Raw genomic sequence first — 11,492 nt, 5'->3', positions numbered from 1 at the left:
CTGTATGTGTGCTGCAAATCTAAGACTGCCCACACCTCAAAAAACACCATACCTACAGTAAAGCAGCATCATGCTGTGAGGCCGCTTTTTTATCAGCAGAGGCTGAGCATCTTGTTAAAATGGAAGGTAGACAGAATGCAGCAAATACTGCGAGAAGGAAATAAATTCATGATCTCAAACACAAAAAACACTGTAGTGACACAAATAGGTGAATGTCCTACAGTTGTCTTGTAAAATCGCACAACCATCTTGTGACCAACCTGAATGGCCTTGAGCCAAATGGTACATACTTCACCCATGACTTAATGCGGCCCACATTAGCATTAGCTTTTCAATGCATTGGTTATTTTTTTACAATGTCACGTGGCGATTCAGTAGTCATGCAAACAATGTATTTTTTTTTAAAGATTTTTTTTCCCTAACAAAAAATGTCACGCTTAATTCCTTTGTCTTAGTCATTTCTTTCCTGCATTCCCTGGGCTTTGGCAGTGCTCTTGAGTGCCATATAATGGTCTAAAAATAATGCAGGTGTGAGTGTCTGCTGCATGCTGGGACACTGGGGGTTATTGCAACACAACGTTCTTCTCTCTTAATCCTCTATGCAGCATCAGGTGGGATGCTGACAGAACTAGCCTGTCTCTAAAACAATTCCAGTCTATGTGGGCAGGTGGTTAAACGGCTGGCTTCATATTTTATTTATCGCCTTGTGAAAATGTGATTTCTGCAAACAGATAAGATTTCATCCCATGTGTAAATGCAGGGCAATGGGTTGAGACGTGCTTTCCTGTTTCATTACATCCTGGGATGTCATGGAGATGTGTTATGCTCTTCGGTATGCATAACTCTTCTTTTGACGTTCCTAGGGAGGAGATGGAGGCAGGTTGAAACTAAGTACAAGTGCATGTAGGTTAGTTAGCATGGTTCAGTTAACCCCTGCTGGAACCAACCAACCAAAACAATATTTTAATGTTATATATTATTTACTTATATTACTTTATAGCTATATTTTTTTAATAAATATTTTAATACACATTATATGTTAAATTTGAATGTATTCACACTGTAGATAGGAGTCCCGTGGAGCATCGAAAACATATGCTGTTGTCTAACTATGTTGGCCTGTTCATCAGAGAATAACATTGCAAAACCCTCAAAAATAATAAAACTGAAATGGTGACAAGGTTCCGTAACAGTATGTCCTGAGACTCTAGATTTGGAAGTTTTTTCAGTGCTGTGATCTCAGTGCTGTCTAAGTTTTGACCATGGGTCTGTGCCCTGTGGCGGGCTGTCGTTTGCTGTGTTGGCAGGGTACGGCTGGAGGCCTTTTCGGACAACAGCGGGAAGCTCCAGCTGTCCCTGCAGGAGATCATCGAATGGCTGACATCTAAAGACGAGGAGCTGTCCGAGCAGCTGCCCATGGGTGGTGATGTGGGAGCGGTGCAGCACCAGCGGGAGTTCCACCAGGTTGGCTTAACACACATGCACACTTCCTCATGCTGTCTTTCCTCACATTAGCATATCTTTTCTCTTGCTGACTTTGCTCCTGAACATGGTTAATCTTGTCATCTATCAACATAAAAGAATCAATTCAATATTTAAGACTGCAATATGGCAGCAGGAGTTCAGACAGAATGACATTAAAGATTGGAGCCCACCCACCTGTAAGCTAATAAAAAGCCTCTGAATCCATTATCAAGATGCAAAAGTAGACCTGAATGAAACATGTTAATTGGAAATCTGAACCCCCGTCTGTTCATAAACCACAAAGAGGCTTGCAAGATCACTGAAAATAGAACAAAGAGAATAGTGGCACCAACTGATGCATGCACAATAAATGGTTTAAGATGCAACTTTTATGTTTACACATTTTTCTCTCCAATTTAGGGATAGTTCACCTAAAAAGACTTTTACTCAAGTCATTCCAATCTTGTATAACGTTCTTTCTGACACTGGAAGACAAATGGGGACATTTGGAAGACTACAATGCACAAATTAATGGGCATGGAAGCTTCAAAGCTTCAAAAAATAGACACAAAAGCACTAGGAAAGAAGTATAGATATTATAGTGGTTCTTATAATTTTTTGTAAAATTTTGTAAAGAAACAAACTTTACAGAAATGGATGTTTCTACATTACAATTAAATGGATAGTTCACCCAAAAATGAAAATTCTGTCATTAATTACTTACCCTCCTGTCGTTCCAAACCCATAAGACCTTTGTTCATCTTTGGAACACATATTAAGATATTTTTGAGCTACCATGTTCAAAGCCCAGAAAGGTAGTAAGGACATCATTACAATAGTCCGTTTGAATTTTAATTTTTGGGTGAACTGTCCCATTAATCTTTTACCTGAGGTGAAATATGTCCATATTGCAGAAATGTACAGTTCGAGCTTGACTAACGTGACCTGCCAGAACTAATGCTACGCTTGATGATTATACAAATCATGTGGGTAGTTAGTTAACATTATGTATTTATTTAAGCAGAAACAATGAACAAGTTAAAGCAATGATTCATTCACGGATCACACATCATTACTTCTCTCATGAACTTACATGAACCTAGCAGAGCTGGGGTGGATATCAGATTTTTGTGTCATACGGGTTTGGAAAGACATAAGGGTGAGTAAATGATGACAGATTTATTTTCATTTTTAGGTGAACCATCCCATTAAATATTTACCACTCTCCCGTGCATACACATTATGTTCTGCATTCAAACATGTTTTTTTCTCCCAATACACAAACACAAACTCACTCTCCCAGATAAACACACACCTTGTAATTGGCCCTGTACTACTGCAGGATACTGCTTCCATCTTAGCTCCAATTTCCAGTGCTGTCAGCTGAATAAAGCAGGAAAAAGAGGTGTACTGAGAGAAAAGATTGAGCGAGAGTGTGAGAAAGAGAGAGAGATAGCAAGCTCTTTCTTTCTGTGACTGACACACTGTGAAATCAGCCTCCAAATTAACAGACCTGTATCTCACTGTCCGTTTCTTGGCTCTCACTTTATTGCTCACTTTTTGCTCCTTATGTAGTATGGAGATGCACATATGCACGTGCATGCACCCCTATCCTTGTACTATCATTCCATCTGTCACGTACTGTTCTCTTTCCCTCCAATTCACTGCTGCAATGTACAATGTTCGCGTTCCCAATGTGCCACATCGCCCTAAAACTTTTCCGACAAAGCAGAGAGCAAAATCACATATGCTGCTCTGCCGAGAATTACAGCGTTTTAAGAAATTTTAATTATTGATCATAAGTGGATTTCTTCCTCTGTGTTTTAATATCATACTCTTTTTGTCTTCCCCTGTGCTCATTTTTCTGAGGTTGTTGACAGATTTGAATAGATTGGGTTTGCTTTAAAAACTGTGTAGCCTATATACTAAAACTTGCCCTAATACTAGTATAGACTGAAATTGTTATCGTTTCCCTTGAGTCTTTGAACCCTAAGTAGATACCATCATTACTTAAGAGTACTTAGTTGAAGAAACAACAGAGACATCACCAGACAGAAACAACCATTTCTTGAGGCTTTCCCTACAAATGTATAATCAATACATGAGTGATCTTAAGTCTTTATTTTTGTTCGCTCAGCCAAAGGCGGACCTCTTGAGTATGATGTTTAGCTGCTATTAAAGTTTCACAGTGAGTGGAATGAAAACATTTTCAGGCCTCGGTTATTTCAGGAAATAGCAAGGCATGGGCAAGAGGGAAAGCATACCCTCTTTCCTATGCCTTGCTATTTCCACGAAGACCCCTCAGGAGACCTCTTGATTCCAGCAGCCCGGCAGTACATTTCTTCTTTTGACTGTTTGATTTCAGTTTACACTTTCTTGGTTGCTAACTCAATTTGCAAATGGGTGGGTAGAGGTTTCAAGGACATGGTACGTGTTACTGGGGTGACTCCAGATGCGGTTGCGCAGCCATGTTTGTAATATCCATAATCGGCATAAGCATGCAACACTGGGTATTTCCTGTGGGTAATATGGGAGATAAAATAAATAGTAATCTCTTTATGCTATAAGCGGATTGAACTGTTGGATCATCCAAATAAATGACTTTAAAAAGAGGGGGTAATATTTCTATGAGATTTAAAATAGCACGATGAATGAATGAAGCTGTCGCCTTAGTAACTATTAGGGATTAGTGAAAAAACTGTAGGTGGTGCCTAGAAGTAGGGAATTTACTCCATGATTGATATACATCATAGTTCAGGTCTGGTTTGAGCTGCATGTCTGTACATTAGGAACCCAAATTGATTTCTGTTGGACCCTAGATGTTAAAAAAGAGGTCTAACGGGTATTTAGAAGAGCCTTAAAGGGATTCTGACGTAATTTACTCAACCACATCGTTCCAAACCTGTATGATTTTCTGACTTTTGTGGAATACAGAAGATGATGTCTCAATTGGGTCCAGTGTAGTTTTGGACCCCATTGATTTCCATTGTATGGACACAAACAGATAATATCTTTATGTATGGACAGAAGAAAGAAATTCATACAGATTTGGAACAACATGAGGTATGAATGCCAAAAATTAAATTTTTTGGGTGAAAAATCCTTTTAATGGTATCTGTCAATATCTACCCAGGTAAAGCTGTAAAACTGGATTTAGTTAAGTAGATTGACACCCTCAGAGGTTGATGGATGTTGTGGGGCTCCAATACCGTGTCTGTGAGCTAGTTCATGTGTGTCAGTGAGGCTGCTTTCATGTTTATGCCTCTGCTGTGATGTTTGATCATGTCAGCATGACGCACTAGTAAACATATGTTGTTGTGTGCAGGCTTTCATGGAAGATGTCAAATCCAGAGGGCCTTACATCTACTCGGTGTTGGAATCAGCTCAGACCTTCCTGGCACAACACCCCTTCCAGGAGCCTGAGGAGACATTGCCTGATGGCAAAGGTTTGTTCCCTAATGATGAAAGGTGGTTAATGAACCGTTTTGATACATTTAACTAAGCGTCATGACATTGTGGTCCTGTGGCTCCAGAATAATTAGTCACATGATATTTAGGGCTAAGGTGATTGTCTCAAAAACAAGGGGGTTTCCCTTCGTAACATTATGTGATTGCCACTAGCAATGTTTCCATTCAGATACATTTTTCATTAAAGTTTGATTTTAATGGGGAAAAATAAGAATCCTGCTAAAACAATTTCCAAATAAGTGCTTGTGATTGGCAACAGATGCCTTATGTCTGGGCAATAGCATGTCAAACAGTTCTAGAAGGTAATAGTACAGTGCCAAAAAAAACTACTCTTAACGAGTTTTAATGAATTTAGATTTGTTTTAATTAATAAATTTTAATTAGTCTTTTTCAGGATCATTTTTCAGTGAAAATATATCAAATTTCTTTGCATGTGTTTTATTTTGAATGCAATTAATCGCGATTAATCATTTGACAGCACTACTTAAAACTAAATAAAATAACTCAATAAGCAACACCACATTAGATATTAAGGTTTGTTGTCATAGATTCATCTTGAATGTGTGTTTTTTCTTATTTTTAACTTAAAAAATCCTCTCGTTTTTAGCTTATTTATACTTAAAACAAGTGAAAAAAATCTTAGGTCATTTTTTACGCAGTTACGCCTTGCAAGTAAATTTATTTTTAAATATTTTAACTGGAAAATTAGACAAAATACTTTTTTGCAATATTCTTATGACAATAGATGCACACCTTGGTGTTTCCCCTTCACCTTTTTTTAATGCAATATCCCAAAATTGCATAAAAATATGCGAATGGATACCTAGACATTGACGGGCAGCTCTATTAAATCCGTATTATAATCCACATTAACCCAGCACAGGTGCATAGAAATTACAATGCCTGATGAGAATTTGCCTCCTCACATGTAGGCCATCAGCCCAATTCTGCATCCGCATGTCATCATGATAGTGTCTGTGTCATATGGAGCAATTAATAATGGAGAGATCAGGGCTGTTGTTTTCACTCTGTTAGCTCATAGCCTCTCTGTTACTCCCTATTCTTCCCCTCCTCTCCGTCACAGAAGGCTCTCCTCGCCGGCGAATGCTGAATGTAAGTCGCTCCGTATGGAAGCAGGCCAATGTGGCCAGTGACCTGTGGGAGAAGTTGACGGCGCGCTGCGTGGACCGACACCGGCACATGGAGCGAACCCTGGAAAGGCTGCTGCAGATCCAGGCCGCCATGGAGGAGCTGGCTGTGGCTCTGGAGCAGGCGGAGGGAGTAAGGGACGCCTGGGAGCCTGTGGGAGACCTGTTTATTGATTCGCTGCAGGACCATATAGACGCTACCAAGGTAATACGTCTTCGGTGACCTGATCACAAGTGATTAATGCAGACAAATCGCTGTTTACACTTTTGTGATTGGATTTTAAAGGGGATGGTGTCTGATTTAGTAACTGCATACATCAATTACTACTTCAGTGTGTTACTGCATGCACAAAGCATAACAGAGCAAAAAAAAGTCAGCTTCAATTAAATTCAATTAAATTCAAGTTTATTTGTATAGCGCTTTTCATGATACAAATCGTTGCAAAGCAACTTTCAAATTAAGTTTCTACAATATTTAGTGGTAGCTTATTAGTGGTGACTGTCAGTTAATGTACATATGGCAGAAATGTGTGGAAAAATCAATTAAAGACGTAACATCCGAATTTAATAAGAGAAAATTATTGGTCATCCAATCTTTTACATTTTTAACACACTCTGTTAGCTTAGATCATTTAGAAGTTTCATCTGGTCTTGTTGAGATATATAGTTGAGTATCATCAGCATAACAGTGGAAACTAATCCCGTATTTTCTGATAATATTACCAAGGGGCAACATGTATATTGAAAATATCAGAGGACCTAGGACAGATCCTTGTGGTAGCTTCCAGATATATCTGAGTCTCCCTGCATATGTGATGTTTTGAGTAGAATTGTCAGGGTTATTTTAGTCATGCTTGCCGTAATTCATATCATCTGTGTCACTGCGTGACAGGAGGTTCTGTAAAGTCACCTGCGTGTATGTGTACCAATTATTTTATTTATTTATTTTTTAAAGCTGCACGGAACCGTCAACATAAACGTCAAGTTTCAACATAATATAGGCACAATGGTTGATTGATGTGAGTAGGCGGACTTTCAGGATTATTCAGGGTGCATTAGAGTTTACACAACATTATGTGGTTAAATCACAGTGCACATACCAGTTCTATAGTTACAAACAGGTATCATTGCAACAGTATTGTTGTTGTAACAACTATTCATTGAATTAGATCTATTTTGGTAGTAGTGAATAAAACTTTATAAAATACCCAAAAGTGCAGTATTACATCTTGCATTGGTAGGCATATTTAAGTATTAAAAAAGTGATTTGTTCACTCTTTTTCATTACACTTTTATTTTTAAATTGTTGTTTTATTTATTATTTTGTTTTTATTTATTATTTGGTCAGATATTTCTATTTGTTTTTAATGAAATGCTTTAAATTATTAATTTATTATTTTATTATATTACGTTATTTTATTTTATTTTATTTCAGAATCAAAAGGAATCAGAATGAGCTTTAATCGCCAAAAAGTTTGCAAAAACCCACAAGGAATTTATGGTTTCTCAGAGCTCTACATACTTATGTACAGTATATGCAACTGTATAAATATCAATATCTGCATAATAAGCATCTATTGCCTAATGCCCAGATGGCATAAAAAACCATAAGTACACTGAAATACAAAAACAGGTACGAAGTAGTGGATATGCTAGCTTGTGGCCTGTGGAAAAAACCTTTCTCGTGGCTGGATGTTGTAGTGCACAGCGATCTGTAGCATCTGCCTGAGGGCAGAACAGAAGATTCAGACTGTGTCATAGGTGAGAAGGGCCTGTGATGACGTTACCTGCTCATTTCTTAAGTCTGGAGATCCTGAAAGTTGGGCAGGTGCATACCAGTTGTCCTCTAAGCCAGTGTTTCCCAACCTTTTTTTAGTCACGGCACCCTTTGGAAATTTTAACAAACTTGTGGCACCCTACAAAATTAATTTTGTCACAATATTTGAATTTCTAACTTCGATATGATAATTTGAAAAGTATAGATATTCGGTACAACAGGGAAGAACTGCAGAATATAATGTCATACAGATATTTTTAATATTATTAAAAAATTTTGTCCATCAATGGTGGCAATCAGTAGGCTAATTTCTAATGAAGAGACCAATTTATATGACAGATTTTAATGTAGGCTTTTATACATATGTAAACATGATTTAATTACCATTATAACTAGCTATCTCACAAATTTTTGCTCACTCAGTGTTTTTTTATTTTACAGTGGGGTAATTTTGGTGCAGTAGCAAGAGATAGCTTGATTTCAAACTTTGAACTGAATAAAAAATGACAAGTAAGCAGTCAGTAATAAAATAAGAAATAAAGAAATTAATAATGATAGCACAAATAAAAAATAACCACAGGCCTTCGAATTAAATAAATTGCTTTTTAGTTTTTCAGGTAGGTCTAACACACAGTAGGGCTATTAAGAGATTTTTTTTTATTTTTTACCAATTATCCAAATAATGTTTAGTCCTAGAAAGCTATTATTATCAGAACACGTGAGCATAACATAGCGGTTAGCAGATCAATGAATGAGAGGGCAGCGTTACCAGAGTTGCCCATATACCACACCATGTTACAACACAGTAGGGCTATTGCAGACAGAAACAATACTGTACTACATCGATGTTTCCTGTCGGCTCAATTTTTGAGTGGACTTTGCTGTTCCGATGAGCATGAACGGTATATGAGTGGAGCGACTGCGCGGAGCGCACACGCATAGAGCGGGATAATACGCAGAACGTCACACTACGTGATAGTGAAACCTGAGCGGTGAACAAATTTTCGGCAGCCGGAATTTCGGTGCATCTCTAATTATTGGCGACATCAGAAATGGATATTATATAATATATGCTTTTTTGAACATTTTAGCAATTTAAAAATATTAAAAAAGGATTTTTTTACACGGCACCCCTGCTCTCGACAGACGGCACCCCAGGGTGCCGTTGGGAAACACTGCTCTAAGCCATCCTAACAGCCATAATATGTCCAGTGGCATTTTTATATCTTGACCACCATTTACTTTCTGAATCTTCTTTGTACGGTTTTCCAGCCTGTGTGTTTTAGTCTTTTCTGATAATAGTACAGCTCACTCGGCTATATGCTGCTATTAGTTTTGCCCTTAAGATACTGCACTCAGTCATTTGACTATGATAAAACAGAGAGATTAGTGTCACAACAATAGAAGGACTGAAAGATGAGGCATCTGAATATGTTATCCTGTAATCTACCATGCTATTCTGAAACGTATCTCCCTAATGTTTCCCCTCGTAATCTACCAGCGATGATGTACAGACCCAGACTCCTACAGCTGTGCAGTAGGAGGTCTTTTTATTGACGATATGATCATGGTTGTTCCCGTGGAGATAAGCAGAGTTATTATAGATATGGAACAGTGTAGGTATCTATTTACAGTAATACCTTGTGCATCAGTGAGTCCGAGTTTCTGTTCTGCCGTCCGGATCTCAAAAGGCTTTTTTTATTAATGTAAACATGTTTTTTGTGATGTAATGTACTTTTTTTGTGAATAGCACAGCACAGTACAGTACATGTGTAATTGTGTAATTAAATAATTAACAAGTTTTTCTGCCTAGAGCTGTACCCTGATGCAGTATGTTGAGTTTTTAATTCAGGCTGATGCCGGACTCCGTGAACTGACATGTTCGTGTTACGCTCTGACAGGAGGTGGAGCATTTATCAATGTTTCCCCTGCTGTCAAAACCGGCAAGCACATGGCAGGTCTTGCAGACTTACAGTTTCTCATTCGTTTTCCTGGCTGCATGTCAAGTGTATGAACAGGCCATAAGATCAAGGCTCCTGCTGTCCTACTGCTCCTACAGTTACCTCTTGCCTGGGACCCCATGTATACGGCGGGGTTCTTTTTATTTATTCCTGAAAAAAACAACACATTTTTTAAATAATCTATTTTTTTTAAAATAAATGAATAAATGAATGAACATTAAATTGACCAAAAGTGACAGTAAATACATATTTAAATTTTTTTTTAACTTTCTGGTCATCAAAGAATTCTTTTTCAAAGAATACTAAAAAAATATTAATCTGCATTAATTAGCTAATCAGAACTGTTTTCTTTCGAATATTCTTCATATTAGAATGATTTCTGAGGGATCATGTGACACTGAAGTCTAGAATAATGGCTGCTGAAAAATCAGCTTTGCCATTACAGTAATAAATTATATTTTAAAGTATATTAAAATAGAAAACAGTTATTTGAAATTGTAATAATATTTCGCAATATTACTGTTTTTTTTATCAAACAAATGCAGCCTTGGAGTGCCAAACTTCAACTGTTCACTTACAAAAATATTTCTCCCTGCACTTTTAAAAAATTATCTTGCGACCAGTTTGCTGTCACACACATTGAGTCTTTTCACACTTACACATACACACATTTGGTGCAGTTTCACTCTCTGCCATCGACAGATTGGGTCTCTCTTGCACGTATGCCCAGTGTGGCACCTCAATGTAAGTGTGTGGAAGGAAGCGAACAGCGGTGGTGGATGAAATGAAAATGGACAAGTGTAGGCTGTGAATGGATAAAAAAATCTCTTTAAACATTAAAATATCCACCCTATGCTCAGACTGTCAATATCAGGACGTTGTATTGCTTTAAATCAGAACAGACATAGTTGTAACACTCAACAAATTTAACATAACAATGCACAGTGCACCCAGAAATCAGATGGAAAGTCCATGTAAGTAATTCATGGCATGAAGTGAAAAGATTATGTGGTGTTGATCATCCATCTCTTTTTTGCTTTCTGTTGTAGCTATTTAAAGAAGAGCTGACCCAGGTGAAGGAAGGAATGAAACACATAAATGACCTGGCCCACCAGCTGGCCATATCTGATGTGCACTTGTCCATGGAGAACGCCAGAGCTCTGGAGCACCTCAACAACAGATGGAAACTTCTGCAGGTAGTGAATTCACACCATCTTTATCTCATCCTTACCTGCCCACCATCACTAATGGACCCCTATGGAGATCATACAGTGCAATGGTCACCATTGACGGCAATGGCTCCAGCCAGCTAAGTTAGTGCATATACACTATGAAAAATGGAGCTTAGGAGATGGAATATAATACGCCGGTCCTGCCTGGCTGAGAGCGGTGATGGCTCCATTATCATCGGTCATGGGGAGTGCCTTTTGACTACATGCTCATGGGAAAACAAAGGCCTTTCCGGCGAGATGTAAAATGAAATTGAGTGTTTCGATTGCATCTGGTTGTTTTATGTGTGAGATGAGCTTAAGAGAGCCAGAAAGAAATGCAGGAAGAATGAGAAGTACTCTTGAGTGTGGGGGAGTGTGTAAATCCAGTTATCGAAAAATGACTATGAAATGCATATCTGCAGCAGTTTGTGTGACCTAATGTGACAGAAGACAAACAGCACAA

At 38.0% G+C, this 11,492-nt stretch overlaps 1 protein-coding gene across 1 annotated transcript in view; it reads left to right on the top strand.

The window, feature by feature from the left end:
- Nucleotides 1-809: 809 nt before the first annotated feature.
- LOC107740174 (dystrophin-related protein 2-like) overlaps nt 810-11,492 on the top strand; it is a 46,153-nt gene continuing 35,470 nt past the window's right edge. The window contains exons 1-5 of the mRNA XM_016552521.1: nt 810-832; nt 1,308-1,464; nt 4,790-4,910; nt 6,017-6,285; nt 10,868-11,014. Coding sequence (XP_016408007.1) covers nt 810-832; nt 1,308-1,464; nt 4,790-4,910; nt 6,017-6,285; nt 10,868-11,014 — 717 coding nt within the window. The remainder of the gene's footprint in view (nt 833-1,307; nt 1,465-4,789; nt 4,911-6,016; nt 6,286-10,867; nt 11,015-11,492) is intronic.

The sequence above is a fragment of the Sinocyclocheilus rhinocerous genome, unplaced genomic scaffold (assembly GCF_001515625.1).
Source record: "Sinocyclocheilus rhinocerous isolate Xijiao unplaced genomic scaffold, SAMN03320098_v1.1 scaffold584, whole genome shotgun sequence".
Classification (NCBI taxonomy): domain Eukaryota; kingdom Metazoa; phylum Chordata; class Actinopteri; order Cypriniformes; family Cyprinidae; genus Sinocyclocheilus; species Sinocyclocheilus rhinocerous.
This window is presented reverse-complemented; position numbering and strand designations above follow the sequence as displayed.